This window comes from Phacochoerus africanus, chromosome 4, assembly GCF_016906955.1.
Source record: "Phacochoerus africanus isolate WHEZ1 chromosome 4, ROS_Pafr_v1, whole genome shotgun sequence".
Taxonomy (NCBI): Eukaryota; Metazoa; Chordata; class Mammalia; order Artiodactyla; family Suidae; genus Phacochoerus; species Phacochoerus africanus.
Genome location: NC_062547.1, coordinates 4240236 through 4265087, shown reverse-complemented (window position 1 = coordinate 4265087; position 24852 = coordinate 4240236). Strand labels below are relative to the sequence as shown.

Here is a 24852-nt window from a genome sequence, read left to right as displayed (position 1 = left end):
CGGTCGCTAATCTCCAGGATGTGTAAACTTGGAAGGCAGACATACACGATTTTTAAATTCCACCAACCACAAAGTGAAATACAGCATTTAGAAGCACAGGCAGCAGGGAGTTCCTGCTGTGATGCAATGGGTTAATGACTCGGCTTATCTCTGTGGCGGCACCAGTTCGATCCCTGGCCTGGCACAGTGGATTAAGGATCTGGCGTTGCCACAGCTGCAGTTCGGATTCGATCCATAGCCCAGGAACTTCCCACATACCGTGAGTGCAGCCAAAAAAGGAAAAAAAAAAAAAAAAAAGAAGATGCACAGGTAACAAATCACAGTAACTATGAGCAGTGCCTGTGACTCTGAACGGACAAATTACAGCTATTTTCACAACAAATGACGGTTGTTGCAATATCCCAAAGTAGCATCTAAGCTTATCACGACTTCACAATGACAGCAGTTACTAGACCTGCTATTTGAAACTCAGGGCATAAAGTGTTAAATCTCCTATACCACAAACTGATGCTTAATATTCCGACACCTGCATGCTCACTAACTGGTTCCCTTTGTAATAACGCTGGGTGTTTCATCTCATGCTTATAAACATTATTCTGAGAAGGGGTCCCCAAGGCTTTCTCAAACTGCCCAAGGGGTCCGGGGCACAGAAGAGGATGTAGAAGCCTGGAACAGACCCCCAAGGCCACCCAGAACATCTGGATTTGTGCAGAGGCCTTGGGAAGCCCTCTAGCCCCAGGGAGGCGATGGGTCGGAGTGTTACCTCCACAACGAACCCTGCCCCTGAGAGAGCTGACCTTCAAGCCACGCGCAGGAAAGAACCTCTGAACGGATCCCTCTGATCATCTGCGATCATTTTGATCATTCGTGACAGACGGAGGGGCTGCATGAGGATCTGGTGTAGGGGAGGACAAAGGATGAAGCCGTAGTTGTTTCTTTTTTTTTTTTGTCTTTTTTGCCATTTTTTGGGCCGCTCCCACGGCATATGGAGGTTCCCAGCCTAGGGGTCCAATGGGAGCTGTAGCCGCCGGCCTACACCACAGCCACAGCAACGCGGGATCTGAGCTGCGTCTGCCACCTACACCCCAGCTCATGGCAACGTCGGATCAGTGGTTAACAAATCCGACTAGGAACCATGAGGTTGCGGGTTTGATCCCTGGCCTTGCTCAGTGGGTTAAGGATCTGGCGTGGCCGTGAGCTGGGGTGTAGGTCGCAGACGTGGCTCAGATCCCGCGTTGCTGTGGCTCTGGTGTAGGCCAGTGGCTACAGCTTCGATTAGACCCCCAGCCTGGGAACATCCATATGCCGTGGGAGTGGCCCTAGAAAAGGCAAAAAGACACACACACAAAAAAAGAGGAGTCACTGCAACGCATGTTTGTGCAAAAAATTAAAATCTAGAAAAATATAAGAAAATGAAGATTAAGCTTTCCTGCATTGCCTGCCAAGATTTTATACCTGTCCTTTCTAGACTCTGCATGTAATAAAGCCAGAATTGGGAAATGTTTTCTGGAAAAGGCAGGCAGTAAACGTCAGAGTCTTATTTAAGTTTCACTTATTAGATTCTTAGTGACATTCGCCTCTCTATACCTTCACTGACTACTGGTATTTTTCTTCTCTTGTGAACCACTAATTTCTGACTTCATTTTTTTTTTTTTTCTATTGGGCTGTTCATTTTTCCCAAATGGAACCATCTAGCCAGTTTTTCCAATTCCCTTTACACATTAGTGCATTCCTTCCCGCCTGTGTGAAATGCATTGTTAGGCAATTTCATGGAACTCTTCTGGCACAAAAAGTACTATGGGTAATTACTCTAAGCTTCTAATTTCTCTGTTTTCGGCTTTGAAAGAGCAAGCCCCCACCTCACCCTGCCCCATCTCCACTTTATGACTTTTTTCCCGGAAAATCATTGGTTGTTCTCAAAGGTCAACCCTCCAGAGGAACTGGAACATACATCGGTCGAGCTCCTTTCCTAAAATCACCTGCAGGCCTCTGACTGGGTTCCCACGGCCCACGTGACCCCTGGAACAGTGACCTCCACGGTGGTGTCTTTCTGTCCCAATATCGGGTCCTTCTCTCTCTTCCCTAGAGCATCCCGTCCCCACAGCTCCGGGCCATCCTTCCCCAAGGTCCCATCTCCTTTATAAACGATGCCTGGAGATTTCAGGTGCTGGCTTCGAGGGAGCATCAGATTTTCCTCCTATGCTTCCTGCGTGGCTATCGTCGCTCTACGAGCAAGATACTGGTCTCTGTAAAATTCTGCATGGGGCCTCCACACAAAGCACATTTCTCCCCTTCTTTCTTTGTAGGGGCGCACCTGCAGCCTACGGAAGTTCTTGGGCTAGAGGTGGAATCGGAGCCGCAGCTGCCAGCCTGCGCCCCAGCCCCAGCCACGCCAGATCCGAGCCGCACCTGCAACCTACACCGCAGTGTGTGGCAATGCCAGGTCCTTAACCCACTGAGCAGAGCCAGGGCTCGAACACACATCCTCATCCCTGCAATATGCTTCTTAATCGTATCGGCTCTTCTGCTGCTCCATTTTCTGGGCAGATGTGCACATGCTCCCCCTGCCCAGTTATCCTGTCGGCTGCACTCCCTGCTCTTATAAGGAAGATAGTCAAGGACAGAGGAGGTGCCGGAGGCAGCCTCCTCCTCCCTATTTTAATGGGGCTGCCTCTCCCTTTCACGTTTGAGTGAGACACTGACTACTGGCACAAGATGAGATTTAAGGAAACAGCTTTTTTCTTTTTTTTTTTTTTGACCTCACCTGCAGCTGCTGAAGTTCCCAGGCCAGGAATCAAACGTGCATCACAGTGGTGACAACACCAAGTCCTTAACCCACTGACCCACCAGGGAACTCCCAAGAAATAGCTCCTATTACTGAAAGTTAATAAAGGATGTGACATTTTGAATGCCTTGTTAGTATCTGTCAGAGTGACTGGTTTCTTCTCTGCTCTAGTAAAATAATTTAATCTATCATTAGTCTTTTTTTTTTTTTTTTCTGGGCTGCACCCATGGCATATGGAGGTTCCCAGGCTAGGGGTCTAATTGGAGCTGTTGCCTCCGGCCTACACCACAGCCACAGCAACGCCAGATCTGAGCCACGTCTGCAACCCACACCACAGCTCATGGCAACGCTGGACACTTAGCCCACTGAGCGAAGCCAGGAATAGAACCCACAACCTCATGGTTCCTAGTCGGATTCATTTCCGCTGCGCCACGACGGGAGCTCCTAATCTATTATCAGCTTTACTAATACCAAATCCTCCTGCCACTGGTATTAACGATTGCTGGTGATTACACTTGTCCTACGCTGGTAGATGGTATCTGCTATAATCTCATTGAGGTTTTTTTTTTTTTTTGTCTTTTTGCTATTTCTTTGGGCCGCTTCTGCGGCATATGGAGGTTCCCAGGCTAGGGGTCTAATCGGAGCTGTCGCCGCCGGCCTACACCAGAGCACAGCAACGTGGGATCCGAGCCACGTCTGCAACCTACACCACAGCTCACGGCAACGCCGGATTGTTAACCCACTGAGCAAGGGCAGGGACCGAACCCGCAACCTCATGGTTCCTAGTCGGATTCGTTAACCACTGCGCCACGACGGGAACTCCTCATTGAGATTTTTTTGCATTTGCCATCGTAAGCAGGATCGGTTTGGGGCTTCTGTTTCTCGTGCACCTGTCAGCTCAAGCTGTGTCACAGTGGTTGAGGACACACGTTCTCCAACGAGCCTGCCCAGCTCCAAGCTCAGCCTTGCCAGACTGCAGACAGGATACCTCACCTGCTGGAGTATAGGTGGAGATGAGAGAGTGCCCTGCTTGGGGCTGCTGTGAGGGTTAACCAGCTCCTGCAATGCTTAGCCTGGCACCAGGCAGGCCGTCCACCATCATGGCCACAGTGAGGCTGGTTCTGGGAGGCCATCAGGCAGCTTTCTTCCTTCCTGAAGCCTCTGCAGCTGCCCATGCTTCAAAGCCACAAAGCTGCCTCGAGCCAGCTCACACTGGCAGGTGGGCGGCTCTGACTACCTCTGTCATCCACACGCACTGACCTTCTTAGGCTGTCTACCTTGTCTGCGGCCGACTTTAAAGAAAATCATCCCTTTGTCAAGATTTTCAGGAGTGCCCGTCGTGGCTCAGTGGTTGGCAAATCTGACTAGGAACGATAGGTTGCGGGTTCGGTCCCTGGCTTTGCTCAGTGGGTTGGGGATCTGGTGTTGCTGTGGGCTGTGGTGTGGGTCGCAGACAAGGCTCGGATCCTGCATTGCTGTGTCTGTGGTGTAGGCCAGCGGCTACAGCTCCGATTCGACCCCTAGCCTGGGAACCTCCATGCGCCGCAGGAGCGGCCCTAGAAAAGGCAAAAAGACAAAAAAAAAAAAAAAGGATTTTCAAAGATATTTCTATGGAACCTGGGATTTTCTTAGTAAAATCATCTCTGTATCTGAAGTGACACCACTGTTTTTTTTCCTTTTATGGCCACACCCGTGGCATATGGAGTTCCTGTGCCAGGGACCGAATCCGAGCTGCAGCTGCGGCAATGCCAGACCCTTTAATCTATGGCGCTGGACCGGGGATTGAACCCATGCCTCTGCATCAACCCAAGCTGCTGCAGTGGGACTCTTAACCCACTGTGCCATGGCCTCTCGTCACCATCTTTTATCGTCCTAATCCTGCATACGTATTTGCTTATCAATTTTAAAAATCAGGATGATGAATCCTAAGACCCAATACCTCAATTCTGTTATATCTTATACCCACTCGACCTGCCAAAGTTAACTTCTCCCACAATGACTGGGCTTCTCTCCAATTGCTTCTGGTTCGTGCATTTCAGGGAAGGTGTTATTTAGGAAAGAAAGCATTGCAGACTGATCATTTTTATTAAGAGCCGTATTAGACTCAAGGACAACTGAGGCCCATCAGCCCTCATTGATCTAACACTGCCTCTTTTGCTGTTCAGCATCTAACTTCCTGACCTGAATTACAGAGTCGAACCTACAGGTGCAGACTCTGAAGCTGCCACCTGGATCTGCCCCTGCCACGTGCTCCAGCGTCACCTTGGCAAGTCATGTTGACTCTGTGAACCTCAGTTTTCTCCCTGTAAAATGGGCTGACAAGAGTGCTCCCCCCAACCAAACTTGAAGGAACTGTGAGAGCGATGAGTGCAAAGCACCTGGACCAGCGAGCGCCTGGCACAAAGCACAACTCACAACGGCAGAAGTGCCATCCAGGGACTCTGTATGCATCTGTGCACACAATTCAAGTTTTAAAACACAAGTTCTCCACTAAAAACAGGGCATATCTTGAGCCAATGCCACAAGGACTTCCGCTGCCCCTGGAAACTGTGGGTGCCCTCTTGGGTGGCATGCTCTCTGACGGAAAAAGTCCCGCTTAGGTCCTTCAGGGGCTTGGGCTGTGCCTCCAGTGGCGTTGTCGTCACATGCAAGCCAGAAGGTGCCTGCTACCCAGAGGAGGTGGTGGAAACGCCGTGAGCTTCTGCACCTCCAGGGACCCCCTCCGTCCCGGAGCACCTCCGGGGGCTGACACACCCCCTTTTTCAGAAGACGACGTCAAAGCTCAGAGACACCCAGTCATCTGCCCTGAGAACTTCCGCTTTACCGACTCTAGGGCTGGTGGCAGAAAGGTTTAATTCCCACCACATGGACGAGACCTCCCTTGGCTCCCACCCCCCATGCTCTCGCTCTCCTGCTGCCCTGGGGCTTCTGCTGGACACACATGCCGTCCAGGATGGGAGGCTCCAGACGGGGACAGGCGCCTGCTCCTGCGACGGGTCCTCCCCGCCTGCTGGGCAATCGGCCTCGGGTCTTACCTTGTAATGAGCCAGCTGGAGGGCGAGCTGCACAAAGGCGTCTGGGCTGGTTCTGCATTTCTTGATCAGCCCTTTACCGAAAGTGGTGAATGGAAAGGAATAGAAATCCACGTCGTCGGCCAAAAGGTTGGCGCAGCTCAGGGAAGTCTCTATTACCTCCTGACACTGGCAAAAAAGGAGAGAAGGGTTTAGTGGACGGCAGGGGAAGCACAGACACCTCCTCTAAAGAAAATGGCAGGCTGGCTTTCAGCGCAGCTCACCGTGCTGGTGCCCAGAGATACAGCACGTCTTCTTGAGTGTTACCCATCCTTTCTAAAAAGGAATCAAACTTCATTATTTTCAATTCATTCATTCATTGATGCTCATGACGTGAGCGGCTTGACATGGGACCTCAGTTCCCAGCATCGGGGATTCAACCCGGGCTCCAGCAGTGAAAGCGCCAAGCCCTAACCACTAGACCACCAGGGAACTCCCTTTTTCAATCTTTCTAATCTAAGAATGGCAGTAAACCAGCCATGCAGCACCCCCTCCCGGGCCCTTTGAGAGTGGTGGGGTGGTCCAAGGAGGAGGAACTCCTGGGTCCCACTGGGACCCCAAAGGGCACTTCACATAGTCACGGGTATTGTTTTGTGAGATCTATTGTCGCTCCAGGCTGTGGCCATCGAGGAACTAACTTTAAAAAGAAAATGGGGGAGTTCCCGTCGTGGCGCAGTGGTTGACGAATCCGACTAGGAACCATGAGGTTGCGGGTTCGATCCCTGCCCTTGCTCAGTGGGTTAAGGATCCGGCGTTGCCGTGAGCTGTGGTGTAGGTTGCAGACGCGGCTCGGATCCTGCATTGCTGTGGTTTTGGTGTAGGCTGGCAGCTACGGCTCCAATTAGATCCCTAGCCTGGGAACCTCCACATGCCGCAGGAGCGGCCCAATAAACGGCAAAAAGACAAAAAAAAAAAAAAAGAAAATGGATGGGAGTTCCCCAGTGGTCTAGTGGTGAGGACTCAGCACTTTCACCACTGCAACTGGAGTTCCATCCCTGGTCTGGGAACTGAGATCCCACATCAAGCTGCAGGCAGTGGCCAAAAAAAAAAAGGAACTGTGGTACAACCACACAATGGAGAGGAGTCCTCAGGCATGAAGTTAACATGGAGGAACTTTTTTTTTTTTCTTTTTAGGGCCGAACCCTAGTCATATGGAAGGTCCCCGGCTAGGGGTCGAACTGGAGCTATAGCTGCCTGCCTACACCACAGCCACAGCCAGATCTGAGCTGTGCCTGCCACCTACACCACAGCTCACAGCAATGTTGAATCCTTAACCCACTAAGTGGGGCCAGGGATTGAACCCGCATCCTCATGAATACTAATCGGGTTTGTTATCACTAAGCCACCACAGGAACGTCCCCCAGCCCCAATGTTTTAAACACATAAAAAAATTCTTATATGAACCCAGAACTGTTCTTAAAAATAAAATCCATTACAACAATTTTTTTTTCTTTTTTTGGCAGCCTGCAGCATATGGAATTTCTGGGCCAGGTATCAGATCTGAGCCACAGCTGCGACCTGCACTGCAGCTATGGCGACACCGGATCTTAACCCACTGGGCCGGGCTGGGGAGGGAACCTACATCCCGGCGCTCCCAGGGCATTAGAGACCTCACCACACCACAGCAGGAGAAATTTGTTTCATACATGGGAAGCGACTCGGTCAGCTCTAAGGACCCTAAATCACACTTGAGCTGAGGCTACGCCTCTCTAAGGAACACACACCAGCCCCCCAGGGCTCGGGCTGGATGCAAAGACAGAGCTGGAAATCCAGCAGTCCTCGACCCCCTACTTCCCCCACGGAACTCGACTTCTCAGGCCCTAGGAATCCCAGCTTGGCTTCGATCAGCTAGCGTTTGGTAATTCCAACCCCAAGAGTCCTTCCTGAGAGGGCTTCCTCGGCGTGAACTGCGCCGGAGAACACGCAGAGGGAGAGAAATGACAGATGCGTGATTTCGAGCATGTCCGCTCCGACGGAAGGACTGCAGTTTCTACTTTTTCAGGCTGACGTCCAGCCAAGGTTGAGCCTGGGATCTCGCTGACCATCTTAGCCAAAAGCTTTCAATGGGAAAAGAAATATTTGGGGTGGGGCGGGGGCGGGGGGGCTTCCACGGCAACAGCTGGAGCAGCCCTCAGCCCCCGTAAGAGCCCCCCAGACAGATGCGCGTCCTTTGCCTTGGTGGTCTTCCCCTGAGCGGGTGGCTGCGCAGGAAGGGCCGATACGATGCCCTCCCCCAGGGAATGAGCGTCCGTCTGCTACCTGGGACCTACCTCCTCCGGGATGTCCCACTGCAGCCGGGTGGGGTATGGAATGTTGGGGTTGGTGTCCCCTTTACAGTGGCCGTCCTCTTCATAACCCAGCTGAAAGCTGTCGATGGATATGACATACTGTCAAAAATAAAGAGACTTGTCGGTGAGGTGAGAGAGCATCCCCGCCCACAGGGTCAGCTTAAACACACCTGACCTCCCAAAGCAGACCAGGCCTCGGTCTTTCTAGAGCTACCGTCAGGACTCAGCAACAGCCACGCACGGTACCCGCTTACAGTCTGCAGGGCGCTTCACATGCTCTTTGCAGACACCTAATGAGATTTTTTTTTTTTTTTTCCCAGCTACACACAAGGCGTGCAGAAGTTCTGGGACCAGGGATCAAACCCACGGCACAGCAGAGACAACGCCGAATCCCTTCATCGCTAGGCCATCAGGGAACTCCCGAGTGATGTATTCTTATCTCTTATTTCAGGGGCAAGAAAAAAGGACCTGGGGTTCTCGTTTTGGCTCATCAGTAATGAACCCAACCAGGATCCATGAGGCTTCAGGTTCGATCCTTGGCCTCGCCCAGTGGGTTAAGGATCCCGCATTGCTGTGGCTGTGGTGTAGGTTAGCAGCTGCAGCTCCTTTTAGACCCCTAGCCTGGGAATTCCCATATGCTGCACATGTGGCCCTAAAAAGCAAAAAAGGAAAAAGGAGCTGCAGAGTTCAACAGCTTGCAGCTGATAAGGAGCAGAGCTAGGATCCAAGCCAAGTGTCTGACACACATAAAGCCACTTGGGGCCTGCTCCCAGGTCCTGGCAGTGAGCCAGTGCCCTCTGGGTCCCCCCCTCTGGATACATCCATCCAGCCTGGAAGGCAGCAATCATCACTCCCACTCGCATAGATGGGAAAATGGCCTCAGGGGCGAAGAGTCGAGTTCACAGGCCTCACAGAGCAGGACCTGGCACAGGTACAGTTGTATTCTCTTCATTGGCAGGCAAACCCAAGCCAATGTATTCAATGTTTGATCCCTGCCCTGGGATCTGTCTTTTACATGCCTTGGGCACGGCCCAAAAAAAAAAGGGAAAGAATCAGATGTCTATCAATGATGAACAGATAAACTAAATGTGGCCTAATCCTATGGAGGAATACTACACAGCCATAAAAAGGAGTGCAATACCAACAACAGTGCAACCTAGGTGAACCCTGAAAACATCAGCCAGACACAGGCGACCAAGGACTGTGTGATTCCTTGCCATGAACTGGCCCGAACAGGCAAACTGGCAGAGACGGAAAGCAGATTAGTGCTTATTGAGAACTCGGGCCGTGGGCAGAGGGCATTTCTTCACAGGGTGATGAAAAGTCCTGGAATTAGACAGCTGGTAGTGGAGAAACAAGCACCTCGTAAATACACAAAAACCACTGGACTGGACACTTTAAGAGGGTGAATTTTATGGTGTGTGAATTACACCCTCAATAACAAATAATAAAAATTTTTTTAGGGCCACACTCACGGCATATGGAAGTTTCTGGACTTTGGGTGGAATTGGAGCTGCAGCTGCGGGCCTATGACACAGCCACAGCCATGTGGGATCCGAGTTGAGTCTTCGACCTACACCAGAGCTCACGGCAACACCGGATCCCTGACCCACTGATCGAGGCCTGGGATCGAACCTTTGTCCTCATGGATACTAGTCCCATGGATTTCCACTTTACCACAACGGGAACTTCAATGAAAATATTTTTTAGAAAGGACTCCCTGCATGCAGGGAGCTTATGTTCCAGTGGGGGAAGCAAAACAAAACCAATAAAACCAAATAGCAAATAACAACCACCCAAGGTGAGGTGGTGACACTGTCAGATGGGGGAATGAGGAGGGGGCGACACGCCCGTGCAGGCGGCATTCTGCAGACCTGAGCAGATGGAGGAGCCAGCCTACAGGCGTCTGCTCTGCATCAGAGCCCCTATAAAGTGCATCCCGACTGAACATCGGCATGGCAAAGCATCCCCGTTACTGCCCTCCCAGGGGCCTTGGTCGCAAGACCGTGGTCAGTTCCCATCCGTGCGGGGGGCATCCGAGCGCCTCTCCCAGCCCTGGAGCCACGGCCTTTCTGTCACTGGGCAGTTGACAGTTAAACATCACCACTTCCACTGGTCACCCTGCTCTGAGACTAAACCCCTTTCCTCTGATCTTATCCAGGCTACTGAAAAAATAAGCCTGACCTTGTCAACATCCAGCAGGTTTTTCTACTTGGTAAACGCATGCTGTGCAGTCCGGACTGCTAGGATTCAGGCTTTCTCCCTGACCAAGGAACCGCGCTAAGGCATTTATGGCTCAGAGTCCTTGGCACAGGGTGGTACCAGGCCTGGAGCATTACACAGAGCAAAGACATTCGAGGCATCTCGTTATGTCCGGAGGTGCCAAAGGGGGTTTGATCTTTGCTAGATTTTCAGCTGAAAGGATCTCTAAGCCTTTGTCGGCAGCAGCCACGTCCAGGGTGGTGACAAACCTTTCTGATGCTTGGCTGCTTTTATCACAGATAACTCTCTTAAAAGCACACCAGCTTTTTACAGATGGGAGCAATTTTCTTTTCCTCTTTATCCTTTAGCCCCACACAGGAAACCTCGTTGGTCGAAGGAACCAGCAGATTAGGTTTTGCCAAGACCCGAACCAGAGGGGAGACGACGGAAAGTGGGGCGAGGGTCACGGACGTGCCCCAGTGGGTGTCTTCCCAGGTTTACCACACAGTCGGATTTCAGGCACAGGACCCGGGCTCCACGCCCTGCAGGTGGGAGGTGATCGGCCCGCTGTCACAGGGATGTGTCCCCCACACAGGCGGTGACAGTGGGTCACTCTGTTCCTGTCCATTTACGAAAGCAGCAGCAAAATAAAGAAAGCAGAAATGCTGCATGTTCCATATGACTCTCAAAGGGGCTTGTTCCTTCAACAGAGTTACCGTAAGTCTCATCAAAAGAATAACACAGAGTTTCTACAGCAGGCAAGTCTACTGATTTTCGGTTTTAAGGTTTTTTGGGTTTTTTAAATTGTAGAACAGTTGATTCACGATATTGCATCAGTTCCAGGTGCAGAGCAAGGAGATTTCGTTATATATATTTTTTTTTCAGATGATAGCTTATAAGATACTGAATATAGTTTCCTGTGTATACGGTAAATCCTTGTCACTTATCTGTTTTGTGTAGAGTAGTTTGCAGCTGTTAATCCCACATGTCTAAGTTACCCTGGCTCCCCCAACTCCCGGCGCCCTCTCCCCTTTGGTAACTATCAAGTTTGCTTCCTACGCCCATGAGTCTTTTTCTGTTTTGTATACAGATTCATTTGCATAATTCTTTAGACTCCACCTCTAAGCGATACCACCTAACATTTGTCTTTCTCTCGGTCAATGCCACGGTTCATAAACCTAGAGTTCAGCCATCCCCTTAAACAAGAACCTGATTGGGTGAGTTAAGACAAAACCTTCACTCAACTTTTCATGCCAAACTGATCAAACAAGTGCAGAGAGTAATGAAATTTAAAACATTTTAAAAGGTGGCAGGGCCAATCCACACCGTGGTTTTTTGTTTTTGTTTTTTTTCTTTTTTGGCCACCCTGAGGCATATGGAGTTCCTGGGCCAAGGGTCAGATCTGAGCCACAGCGGTGACCTATGCCGCAGCCACGGCAACGCCAGATCCTTAACCCACTGTGCCATCCCAGCACTGCAGAGACACTGCCAATCCCACTGGGTCACGGTGGGACCTCCTGCACTGCACTTGAAAATGCCGGCTGGGGAGAGAGGGTGCCAAGGATTTGGACATGCTATTCTAAGAACTCGGTGAGTTGCAAAAGGCTGCCTTTTTATAAACCAAGATTTGAATGCACCTGCTTCTTTTCGGCCTAGAGCTTGGCAGAGAGGAAAATCTAGAAAACGCAGCAAAGTCGGGGCGATTAATTTCAGAATAACCGAGCTTCACTTCCAACCCGAAGCCACCGTGTTAGAGCCAAGGCTGTCTCGTTATTTCGGCGCCACCAGGACAGGACATTAAATGTGCTTCCATTTAAGGAACCTCGGCCGTAGGGAACAAAGACAGGAAGGCCTTTCCTTACTGATTTAACTCCTTACAACGCGCCGACCCCCCTGCGAATCCTTCTCATCCAACCCGACAGACACCAGGAAGTGAAATCCAGTCTGGGCTTTGCTTTGCCGCAGCAATCGCCACACTCACGTCAAACCTGCAAACACTCACCTCCCAAAGGTGAGCGACGATGGGGGCGTCGGCCCAGGAGTGCTCGGCGTTCATGCCCATCTTGCCGTTTTTGAAGATGATAAACGTGAGGGATTTGTCAAACCACCTACGGGAAGCGGGAACGTTCACACATGTTCACTCTGCACCCACCCCTGGTCCCCAGAGACTGACAGCTCCCCACAGGTGACAAGAAAAGCACACCTAGGGCTCTAAGTGACTTGCGTCTCCCCTGTTCCTGACACAGAGAAGCTGGAGACCAATGTGCTGCTCTAATGAAAAAGGATGCAGGAGGCACCCTTGCAGAGAGGGGAGGCTCTGTGGTCATTCTTTGGTATTCGGGGGGTCGGGGGGGGGCACTGGGTCCAGGACCGGCTGCTGATACCAAGGTCTGAGGACGCTCAAGCCCCACGGTCGGCCCTGCATATCCGCACATTCCACAACCAACTAGAGCTCTTTTTTTTTTTTTTTTTTGGTGACACCCACAGCATCCGCAGTTCTAGAGCCAGGGATCGAATCCAAGCCACAGTACCAGGGCCAGATCCTTAAGCCACTGCACCACCAGGGAACTCCCAGCCACATCTCAACATAGCACATGAATCACGGCTGGTGGAACCCACAGATACCAGGACCAACTGTGGGTGCCCCACCCCTCGCCCACCTCGGCTGATTTTTGTCCCCAACCTGCCGGCAGGCAGGTCCTCACCTCACAGACAAGGAGCAGGAGGCTCCAGGAGATGGCATGGACCCATGCAGACCCACTCACCACAGTCACATGACCAGTGACCAAAGCCAGAGCTGACATCCACGTCAGGCCCCTTGGCCCTTCTCCCACCTGGTCCCAGGTGAGCTGCAGCCTCTCCTCACTAGCATCTCCAAACGGAAGGGGTCGTGCACAGAGAGGAAGAAGCTCAAAGCTGCTGCTTAAACTGTGTGTGCATGCGTGCGTGCGTGCGTGCGTGCGTGTGTAACAGTTTTGGTGGAGAAAAGAAAATTCCCCTGTTTTTGGCTGCACCTACAGCATGCAGAAGTTCCTGGGCCGGGGATCAACCACGCCATGGTAGTGACAATGCTGGATCCTTAACCGCTCGGCCACCAGGGAACTCCACCAGTTAATTTCCACACTAGCTTTATTCCTGAAGTGCACAGACACGTGGGGCTGGGTGTCAGCCACAGTGACACATCTCCCAAGCCCAGAGACGGACCCGCAGCTTGCAGAAGGTGAGGGTGATACCTGTCAAAGCACTGGCCATGCAGCAGGGACTTGGCGTAGCTGTCCATCGACCTGTCTGGGTCCTCCTTCCTATACCCTTGCTCCGTTTCGTCTAATGTCACGAAGAAAGCTGCCTTCTCCACCGCATCAAGGGACTGCTTATTCTTCCCATGTCCAAAATAGGCTTGGCGACACCTGGCCCAGGGCACCCTGCAGTGTGGATTAAATACAATTAAACCTGGAACAGTTCGGCGACGTCTCCTGGCATGGGAGGTCTGAGACGACAGTGCTTTTCAGCTTTCAGTGTGGTAGGGATTTAAGGGAAACCAGCTTTTGTGATTTTCTCCGCAGTGACCCGCCTGCCTGCTGGCTGGGCTGCTTCATTTGCAGGTTGGGGCCTCACCTCCTTGGATCTGCGCCAGAGCCGTCACGGACCCAGCTCCAAACTTCGTTCCGTAAACACCAAGCAAAGGACAAGAATGCAGGGAGAGCTCAGAGCCCCACAGGCAGGGCCGCCTCCCATCCCTCCTGCTCCCTCCCCGCTCCCACACCCCCTCCATGGGACCATCCTGCGGAAGTTCTGGCAGCGGAAGCCATGGCACGTCCCTTGGGCCGGGCCGGGCTCACAGCTCCCGACGCCGTCCCCGTCTTTCCGATGAGGACGCTGAGGCACAGAGATGAGCCACAGCTCCTGAGCTGCAGCCCGGAGTCCACACCCAGGTCGGCCTGCCCCAGGGCCATGGGTCCGCAGGATACCCTGGGACGAGGGGGCACCCCCAGGCCCCCAATTCAAGGGAGTCTTTTCCATGCTTGGCCCAACCTGGGGCACCTGGAACTGAGGCTACACCTATTTTTTTTTTGTCTTTTTTTTTTTTGCTTTTTAGGGCCGTACCCACAGCATATGGAGGTTCCCAGGCTAGGGGTGGAATCGTAGCTACAGCCACCAGCCTATGCCACAGCCACAGCAAGGCGGGATCCGAGCTGCATCTGCAACCTACACCACAGCTTACGGCAACACCAGATCCTTAACCCACGGAGGGAGCGAGGCCAGGGCTCAATCCCGCATCCTCATGGTTCCTAGTTGGATCCGTTTCCACTGTGCCACAACGGGAAACGAATTTCTTAAGAGTCACCCGGGCCATGGTTTCCTGACATCACCCCGGGCCCCCTCACTCAGGCCCTGCCCCCTTCAAGGTCAGGGTCATCTGGCCTCTGTCTCTTTTCTCCCCGAGGGCTCTGCCCAGGCTGCCCGTGAGGCCACATAGCCCAGATGCAGCGAGCCCCATCCCAGGCCCGGCCCCAACTGCTCTCCTCGGGGTGTAGGGGCAACAGGGGCACCAGGAAGGCTGGTATGCGCTTGGCACTCAGAAGGCAGGATGGGGCGACGCCCCACAGGGGAGCATCAGGGGTGGGCATCCCTGAGCCTGCGCCCAGCCTGCCTCTGCCCAACCCGCTGCCCCCATGACACTCCATCACCCTCAGGACACCTGCCACCTCTGTTCCAGCCAAGTCCACCCCCTCGGGGATGGCCAAACACCCCAGCTTCCCAACTGAGCCTCAGGTCCCATCCACACTGCCCACTTCTGGTCCTCAAGCCGTGAGGACTCTTGCTTCCAGGAACCCCTGGACCAGAATAATCTTGTCGCTCTGCTCAGAGCACTCCAGCTCAAAGTGGCCCCTTTCTCGGGCCCCGGACAGAATCAAGCCCAAGTGCCGTCGAGTTCTGGTGCCTGACCCGACTGCAGTTCCCAGCGTCTGCTCCCTGGGCACCTCTGCCCTCTGTCTGTCCCCCCTGGCTCACGGCCACCCTCTGCCCGCCCTCACCAGGGCATTTTTCTCTTCTCTGCAGAACAGTCACCCACCACCTTACTCCCAGTGCTGCCCCAACAGTGGCCACACCGCTGACCTCAAGGGTCCTCGAGCAGGGACCACACTGCCCACAGCAAATGTGGGCAAAGCTTGAAGACAGATGTGCTTGTCACACTGGGGGCTTCGGCTGGCATCCAGCGAAAGGCCAGGGACGCTGCCCCTCATCCTATTAGACATACACGGGTGCCCCCTCCGCCACCCAAAACAGACTCGTCCAGCCCCAAATGCACCAGAGCCGAGGGTGTACAGGCTAGGGCCTTGGGCTTTAGATGAGGCAGGAAATTAGCCCTGATACAGGGACCTTGGTTTAAACTTGTCTGTTTCCTTTTTTTTTTTTTTTTTTTAGGGCCACGCCTGTGGCATATGGAGGTTCCCAGGCCAGGAGTCCAATTGGAGCTGTAGCTGCCAACCTCCACCACAGCCACCGAAACACCAGATCCGAGCCGCGTCTGCGACCTACACCACCGCTCATGGCAATGCCAGACCCTTAACCCACTGAGCGAGGCCAGGGATTGAACCTGCATCCTCATGGAAACTAGTCAGGTTCTTAACCTGCTGAGCCACAATGGGAACTCCTTTTTCCTGATTTAAATGCACTGAAGCCCTGGGAAGAAGCCTGCCTCCTTCCTCTGCCATGTGCCCTGGGATCAGTGCCTACACACGGCTGCCAGTCACGCTGAGACAGCCAAGCGGAGGTGAGGGCAGGGGCGGGATCCCCTCCCCTGGGACAAAGCCGGGCAAACCACGGCAGGAGCCAACCATGCCTCCTTCCAAATGGGACCCTGGTGAGGAGAGACCCGTGCACCCCCTCCACGGCGCCCATTTCCGATGACGTCGCAGAGCAGCCGCCTACCTGTCCCCTGCCGTGAGGGCGGCCAGCTTTGCCTCCCCAGGCTGAGGCTCCGACGGGTCATCCAGGATCCTCTGCATCTGCTGCTCGATCTCCCGGGGCTTCAGCAGCCTGCCGTCGTAATAGAGCCAGACCTTGAAGTAGCGGCCTCTGTGGAACACGACGATGTGCTTGCTGTCCCGGAGGTGCTGGATGGTGTCTGTGGGGCAGGGACACAGGGGATCCAGGGGCATACGGTTAGGGCGGGGGAGACGGCCCCCGGCTCCTCGCCCCGCATCACTCGAGCAGCTCAGGCTCTGCTTCCCAGAAGTCCGCAGAGGAGTCGATACAGCAGCCGAGCTGAGAGCTTTGGGGTCGGACAGGCCCGACAGCTGGGCTCTGCTCGGCCACACGCTGGACGTGTCGCCTTGAGCAGACGCCGTAACCCTCCCTAAGCCCGAGCCCTGGCCGGCCTGGGATGGTGCCCCATCTCTCCTGTTCATTCCTGACTGTCCCAGCCTGGATGGGTGTGGGGGTGAGATGTCCCCGGCCGGGCTGCTGGAGCTCACATCTGGTTTCCCAGAACACCGCCCAGGGCGTGCGGCACCATCAACCCCGCGAGTGAGCCAGGGCACGGCGTCCCGGAGGGATCCAGGCAAAGAAAGAGGACTGTTCCTGACCCCGCCTGGAGGAAGCACTCAAAGACGGCCTTCAGCTGAAGACACACTGAGGTCTGAAAACAAGGGAGCCGTGCGGGCCTGCAGCAGACAGGAAATTCACCAGAAGGCAGGTTCTCAAGAGAGGCAAGCAGGCATCAGCGCGGTCTCCTCTGACAGCCCCTGAGCATCGGGATGGAGAGGGCCGATTCCAGAGTTCCCGTCGTGGCGCAGCGCAGTGGAAACGAATCCCACTAGGAACCATGAGGTTGCGGGTTCAATCCCTGGCCTCGCTCCGTGGGTTAACGATCCAGCGTTGCCGTGAGGTCTGCTGTAGGTCACAGACGTGGCTCGGATCCTGCGTGGCTGTGGCTGTGGCGTAGACCGGCAGCGGCAGCTCCGATTCCACCCCCAGCCTGGGAACCTCCATATGCCGCGGATGCGGCCCTAGAAAGAAAAGCAAAGAAAGAAGGGCTTCCCCAGGGAGCCCCCGGAGCCCGCGCACCTGTTTCCTCCCCCGGAATCCGGGAAGTGTTAAACATCCGCTCCCACTGGGCGGAGCAGAGGGGCACCGTGGATCCCAGGAGAATCTGCAACACAAACACAGTTTGCACACGAATTTAAGGAGCCCGTGAACATTTAAAGGCTGGAGAATTCCCACCGTGGCGCAGCGGAAGTGGATCTGACAAGGAACCATGAGGCTGCAGGTTCGATCCCTGGCCTCGCTCAGCGGGTTATGGATCCTGTGTGGCTGTGGCTGTGGCGCAGGCCGGCAGGGGCAGCTCCGTCAACCCGTGGCCTGGGAACTTCTGTATGCCGAGGGTACGGATGTAAAAAAGCAACAAACAAACAAACAAAAAAAGTAAGCGGATCGGGGCGATGGTGGAGGTGGAAAGGGACACGAGGCACACGAAGGAGCCCTTGCGGGTGGGTCACCAACGCACCTGTGGGGAGGGCCTCACAGGACAGAGAGACCCATCGGGACGTCAGGACTTATCAAACTGTTCACTTTAAACACGTGCCATACATCAATCGTACCTCCATAAACGTGTTCACAAGAATTATTTGAGGCGTTCCCACCGTGGCGCAGTGGTAACGAGCCCAACTAGTATCCATGCGGACGCAGGTTTGCTCCCTGGTCTCGCTCAGTGGGTTAAGGATCCGGCATTGCCGTGAGCTGTGGTGTAGGTCGCAGACGCGGCTTGGATCCTGCGTTGCTGCGGCTGTGGCGTCGGCCAGTGGCTGCAGCTCTGATTTGGCCCCTAGCCTGGGAACCTCCCTATGCCGCAGGTGCAGCCCTAAAAGGACAAAGAAGAAGAAGAAGAACTGTTTAAGGCGTTCTCTGGTGGCTTAAGTTGTCGCTGCAGCAGTTCAGTCGGCTGCTGAGGTGCAGGTTCGATCCCTGGCCTGGGTATTTCCCGGCATGCCTTGGATGCAGCCGAAAAAAATAGTAACGGTAAAACAGGATGATTTAAAAAGCAGTTTGCTTGCTTACCGGTTTGATTTCCTCTCGGTCCAGTTTTCGTCTGTAAAGCAGGATGGCGTGGATCCCATTGCCCGCCCTTGCCGCCTGAACGTGGGTTGGGGTGATGTACAGCAGATCCTGACACAGGACAAGGCGTCAGCAGGGAGAAGGGTGACAGGCACGGACAAGCTAAGAGCGCTACTCTGCAGGGAAAACCTCCCGCCACGTGCTAATGACACCTGCTCTGCTGGAAAAGAGACTGGTTGCATTTTCCACACTCGGCCTCTCTTCTTTGGCTCGTGTTTTTATGAGAACACGAGCCCAAAGCAATTCCTAGGCTGTGAAAGGTAACAGCGTATTTTTAAGATAAACTGCAAATAAATACACTTCGAGTCCAAGAAAAGACAACAGCGCTTCATCCCATTATCCCCATGCAACGCATAAAAAGAAAAGCCAAACAACAGAGAGTTCCCTGGTGGCTCAGCAGGTTAAGGACGTGGTGTCGTCACTGCTGTGGTGCAGGTTCGATCCCTGGCGCAGGAACTTCCACATGCTGCAAGAGCGGCCAAAAAACGGGGGTGGGGGGAAGGTTCCCCTTGTGGCTCAGCGGTAACAAATCTGATTAGTATCCACGAGGATGCAGGTTTGATTCCTGGCCTCGCTCAGTGGGTTAAGGATCTGGTGTTGCCATAGCTGTGGTGTAAGTCGCAGACGTGGCTTGGATCTGGCGTTGCTGTGGCTGTGGTGTAGGCCAGCGGCTAAAGCTTCGATTCAATCCCTAGCTGGGAACTTTCATATACTGCAAGTGCAGCACCCCTCACCAAAAAAAAAAATTAGAAGGAGCAATGCAAGAATTAGGATGTTTTCTGAAAGAGAAATAACCAAAGGCTAAAATAACCTTTTCTACACAGCAGTGTCTGCAACTTTCTAAATTTGGGGACACATTTCTAAGAGCCTACACTTTTCAAGTCCAAGGGTGCTTGTGTCAACGATGCAGAGAGAAGGCGTGTGCAGGCCTGCCCCCAATCACACGGGACAGAGTCTCTTTTGGAGGAAGCAGACACTGAGATCTCCGGGACAGAGAGGCACCGGGTGGACAGCTCAGGTCCAAGAGGAGCTTTCTGCACCACACCCACCTCTGCTCTCCAAACCTCAGATGGTTTCCAATGGGAGGAAAAAAAGTGAAAAAAAGAGAAAAAAATTTTAGGGATTAAAACAAGAAAAGCAGGCGTTCCCGTCGTGGCTCAGTGGTTAGCGTATCCGATGAGGACCCATGAGGTTGCGGGTTCAATCCCTGGCCTTGCTCCGTGGGTTAAGGATCCAGCGTTGCCATGAGCTGTGGTGTAGGGTTGCAGATGCGGCTCGGATCCCGCGTTGCTGTGGCCCTGGCGTAGGCTGGGAGCTACAGCTCCGATTTGACCCCTAGCCTGGGAACCTCCATATGCCGCGGGTACAGCCCTAGAAAAGACAAAAAAAAAAAAAACAGAAAAAGCAAACAATAAAACAGATGTGAGGACAAGGTGGGGGAAAAGGCAGCAAGGGCGTTCCCATCGTGGCTCAGTGGCTTAAGGACCCAACATTGTCTCTGTGAGGATGCAGATTCGATCCCTGGCCTCACTCAGCGGGTTGAGGATCTGGCGTTGCCGTGAGCTATCGTGTAGGTCACAGATGAGGATCGGATCCCGCGGTGCCGTGGCTGTGGCGTAGACCGGCAGCTGCAGCTCTGATTCGACCCCTAGCCTGGGAACCTCCATACGCCAAGGGTGCGGCCCTAGAAAGGAAGCCGACCACAGCGCCTGGCTCCGCAGGGCAGGGAGGGATGGGAGGCCTCTCAGTGACTGAGGCCCAGTTAGGAAAATAGAGGAGGAGAAGGTGGCTGCCATGAGGAATCCACCTGCCGCAAGAGCGCTCTGCAAGCCAACTTTCTCTGCCGGGGCTGGTGGGTGAGTGCTTTGCATTTCTACGGGGCTCTCCCACGGGCAGAGCAGGCCTCTGGCTAGAGGGTCCCCAGGCAGCCCGCGGGGCCGGGAAGAGGCCACTGCGGGGCGTGGGCCTGCGGGACTCACCATGGCGTAGTAGTTGCTGTTCACCATCAGGGGTCCTCGTCCTCGGAGGTAGATGTACTCTTCCCACCAGTCGCTCACCTGTCAGGTGCAAACAGGAGACACCCACCACCAGGCTGAGCAGGACGGACCCGGGCTGACCAGGGCCCTGGGCCGTCAGTGTGTGTGGGTGTGCTGTGGGCGTGTGCGTGCGTGTGCGGGTGTGGGTGTTTTTCACTTCGTGCTGAGTTATATATACACACAAAACATGCAGGCAAAGAGTCTAACTGGGGAGTCCCCTTCGTGGCTCAGCGGTTAACGAACCCGACTAGGACCCATGAGGTTGCGAGTTCGATCCCTAGCCTCACTCAGTCGGTAAAGGATCCGGTGTTGCCACAAGCTGTGGGGTAGGTCGCAGATGCGGCTCGGATCCTGAATTGCTGTGGCTGTGGCTGTGGCTGTGGCTGTGGGGTAGGCTGGCAGCTACAGCTCTGATTAGACCCCTAGCCTGGGAATCTCCATGTGCCTCGAGCGCAGCCCTAGAAAGCAAAAAAAAAAAAAAAAGAAAGAAAGAAAGAATCTAAGCAAATGTGTGAAAATGTTCACACATTCAACACAGCCATGCAACTGGCTGGGGACCAGAACCAGATGCGACCTGCCCCGGCCGGGCCTCTCCCGCCCGCCCCCCCACTTCTGCCCTGTCTCCTTCAACACCTGCTCTTCCGCATGAGCTGCTCCTCAAAACCTCAGCCCCCCGACTCATTTCTCCTCCGTGCGTCTCCCTGTACCCACCATGCCCACGAAAGCTCAGCTGGTCGGAGGAACGGATTACATTTGTACAAAAAGTCCCACCAAGAAAAAAGAGCGGGTCTGTATACTCACGTAATTTGCAGCCCACCAGGACTTTAACTTCAAATACCACTGCAGTCTCGGTCCGAGACTGACGGCGAAATCTTGTGCCAGAGCCGTCATCCGTTTAAAGTCTGCTTCCTTCATCAGGGGCTTCACAGATTCCAGGTACTGGGATTAGTGGGGGGAAAAATAAGTCTGGTTAAAACAGAAGGTGTCCGGAGTTCCCGTCGTGGCGCAGTGGTTAACAAATCCGACTAGGAACCCTGAGGTCTCGGGTTCGATCCCTGGCCTCGCTCAGTGTGTGAAGGATCGGGCGTTGCCGTGAGCTGTGGTGTAGGTCGCAGACGCGGCTCGGATCTGGTGTTGCTGTGGCTGTGGGGTCACCCGGCAGCTGTAGGTCTGATTGGACTCCTAATCTGGGAACCTCCATATGCTGTGGGAGGCGGCCCTAAAAAGCCAAATAAATAAACGACAAATAAATAAATAAAAATAGGTTTCCGTCCCTGTGCCTTAGAAGAAGGCTAGACCTCCCCCAAGCTGGCGGACTCCCACGCTAAAGGATGTTCCAGGGCACTGGTAACTCAGCAATGACGCTTTTCTTGTCCTTCACCACACACCAGCTTCCCAGGGCGTCACAAAGTCACCAGAGAGGATTCCATACTGACAGGGGGCAGTTTGGTGACTTGCGATGTGTCTTTTCTCGTCATCAGGTCTTTATTAAGATCATTAACTCTTGTTCTCACCTAAGCTATGGAGATGCCACTAAGCCGGGTGGGGCAGCCCTGAGAGCCGAGGGTGGGACTGCAGGCTCCAGGCTCGGGACACCAGGATAGGAAGGAGGAGCCAGAATGGTGACAGGGACAGACAGGGAAGGTCACCCAACCAGACCGAGGCCAGGCCTCCAGGTCAGGATTTTGAGGCTCCCACTTCGATCTGCTCTGGCCGAACAGGCCCTGCAGGTTAAGCGCAGACAGGCACCAGTTCACGGAACGCAGCGGCGTCGAGAACGTAGGCAAACAAAACTTACATAGAGCAAAACCGCCGCTAGGCCCCAGGTGGGCCCTGACATGTTCTGCCAGGACATGGTCGGCAGTGAAAACAGCCTTGGGACCAAAGCCATCTCTGGAGCTCATCCTCGTGTGTGCAAAGCTGGGGCCCCGTTTCCCCAGACGGAAGGGTTGTTAAATGAAGGTGCATTCCAAGTAAGTGTCGTGTCGGTGAAGGTGAAAATCACGCTCTGAACAAGCTCCCATCCAACACCACATGCGACACAGGAAAGGCCCAGCTCGCCAGCTGACGGAGACGCCTCCCCAGGTGAGGCCGAGCATCACACCCACACCCCCCCGCCCAGTTGGCAGGTCAGGACGCAGGAGAAGGTGAAAAGGCCCATAGGGACCAAATAAGTCTGGAGTCAGAAACGAAGGTGCTTCCTGCTCGTGGCTTTTGTTTGTTTGGGGCTGCACCCAGAGCATACGCACGTTCCTGGGCCAGGTATCGAATCCAAGCCCAGCAGCAGTCGGAGCCATGACAGTGACAATGCCAGGTTCTTAACCGGCTGAGCCACCAGGGAACTCCTCCTGCTTGTCGTTTTCAAAATGGGGCCACAGGATGTGGAAAAACTGGAGCCCTTGTACGTTGCTGGTAGGAACAGAAGATGGCACAGCTGCTGGAGAAACCAGCCTGGCAGCTCCTCAAGGCGTGAGATGCAGAAATCCCACGTGACCCTGCAATTCCGCCTCAGGTCTGCACCCGGGAGACCGAAAAGCAGGTCCCCAAACACCTGTATGGGAATGTTCACAGCAGCCCATTCACCACCATCAAAATGTGCACACAGGAGTTCCCTTTGTGGCTCAGTGGGTTAAGGACCCTTGATGAGGACCCATGTGGATGCAGGTTTGATCCTTAGCCTCGCTCAGTGGGTTAAAGACCCGGTGTTGCCTCGAGCTGTGGTGCAGGTCACAGGTGCAGCTCGGATCCCGTGTGGCTGTGGCTGTGGGGTCACCCGGCAGCGGCAGTTTCGATTCGACCCCTAGCCTGGAAACGTCCACACGCCACAGGCGCGGCCCTAAAAACACACACCCACCAAACTCTGCCGAGCAGATTCTCTAGCGAATATGATGGGTTTTTTTTTTTTTTCAAAATGCCCCAGGTGCGCTGATACATTAGGGGGAGAAAAAAGATGTCACCAGCTTTCTACAAGCCTTCGGGGTACACGGCTGAGATCCAACACAGCCAAATGCCAGTAAATGAATGTCCGCTCATCCTCAGGCCATAAGCCCAAACTGCAAAGAGGCTGGCGTGCAGGCTGGGTGTTCCAGGGAGTGGGAGGCTGCACGTACCCTGCTGACCGTGTCCCGGACGGCCGGGACGGGCAGGCGCGGCAGAGACGTCTGGAAGCTGTACAGCATGGGTCTGCGGCCCGAAAAGAGCCTCACCATCATCTGTAAAGAAAAAAAAGCAGCATTCCAAAAGGTGAGCCCCTGGCGAGTTCCCGCGGCGGCACCACAGAAACAAATCCAACTCTTATCCCTGAGCGTGCGCGGGTTCAATCCCTGGCCTTGCTTCCCGGTTTAAGGATCCGGCGTTGCTCTGAGCTGTGGGGTAGAGTGCAGATGCGGCTCGGATCCCGTGTGGCTGTGGCTGTGGCTGTGGCTGTGGCCGGCAGCTGCAGCTCTGATTGGACCCTTAGCCTGGGAACTTCCATATGCAGTGGGTGCAACCCTAAGAAGCAAAAGAAAAAAAAAAAGGCCTCAAAACCAGCCCTCCAGGGCTTACAACTTGCTGACCTTTGACTGATGTTTCCATGGTGGTTCGTTTTTCCTCTAGTCCACTTTCTGCCCCTATACTCGCAGGCCTCGGCCAACAGGTAACCCCAGTAAAACCCAGGACAGGTGCCTTGAGATGCCTGCTGGTCCAGGAGGAGTCGTTTCCTGGATGCCCTGACACTGGGGCTGACTGTGCACCTGCCGGAGGGGCAAGAACCACCCACCTACTCCTGCGAGGCCCTCGGGTTCGAGGTTGGCTCCAGGCGCTGGTGACAGTGAGGAGGGGCTAGGAGAGGGTCCTGAGCCTGAAGCCAAGCCCAGCAGAAACAGCGCGGCCCCTCTGGTCACTGACCGGCCCGGTGGATGGCACACGCTTGCTGGCCCTTGGCCTCTGCTTTAGTCTGAAATGATCTACACGTAGCGGAGCAACTGGTGATCTCATGCTGACTAGACATCGACAAAACATCTAAGACTCATGGGGGCTGTGGGGTGTCGTGTGTGTGTGTGTGTGTGTGTGTGTGTGTGTGTGTGTCTGTGTGTGTGCTTGCAAGTGTGCAGCAGGGGTATGAGTCGGCGGTTGATTCTTTTTGTTTGTTTCTTTTCTTTTTATGGCCACACCTACAGCATATGGAAGTTCCCGGGCCAGGGGTCAAACATCCAGGCCCAGGGCCGCTGGACTAGGGACCAAGGGGAGTAGATAGAACATGCTCGAAGCTAAGCATGCGTCTGGGTGTCCCAATCACCCTGGCCGGCTGGGGAACCCACTTCGCCCAAGTTAGAAAAGCTACAAAAGGAGTTCCCATCGTGGCTCAGTGG

General features: G+C 54.1%; 1 protein-coding gene across 1 annotated transcript in view; it reads right to left on the bottom strand.

Annotated features, from left to right (window-relative positions):
- Positions 1-24852, bottom strand: part of CPT1A (carnitine palmitoyltransferase 1A) — a 59940-nt gene that overhangs the window by 9800 nt on the left and 25288 nt on the right. Inside the window, exons 5-14 of the mRNA XM_047775056.1 lie at positions 23611-23712; positions 21302-21439; positions 20444-20521; positions 18408-18515; positions 17418-17502; positions 16281-16476; positions 13580-13768; positions 12349-12454; positions 8127-8243; positions 5821-5985 (exon numbers count right to left, since the gene is read on the bottom strand). Coding sequence (XP_047631012.1) covers positions 5821-5985; positions 8127-8243; positions 12349-12454; positions 13580-13768; positions 16281-16476; positions 17418-17502; positions 18408-18515; positions 20444-20521; positions 21302-21439; positions 23611-23712 — 1284 coding nt within the window. The remainder of the gene's footprint in view (positions 1-5820; positions 5986-8126; positions 8244-12348; positions 12455-13579; positions 13769-16280; positions 16477-17417; positions 17503-18407; positions 18516-20443; positions 20522-21301; positions 21440-23610; positions 23713-24852) is intronic.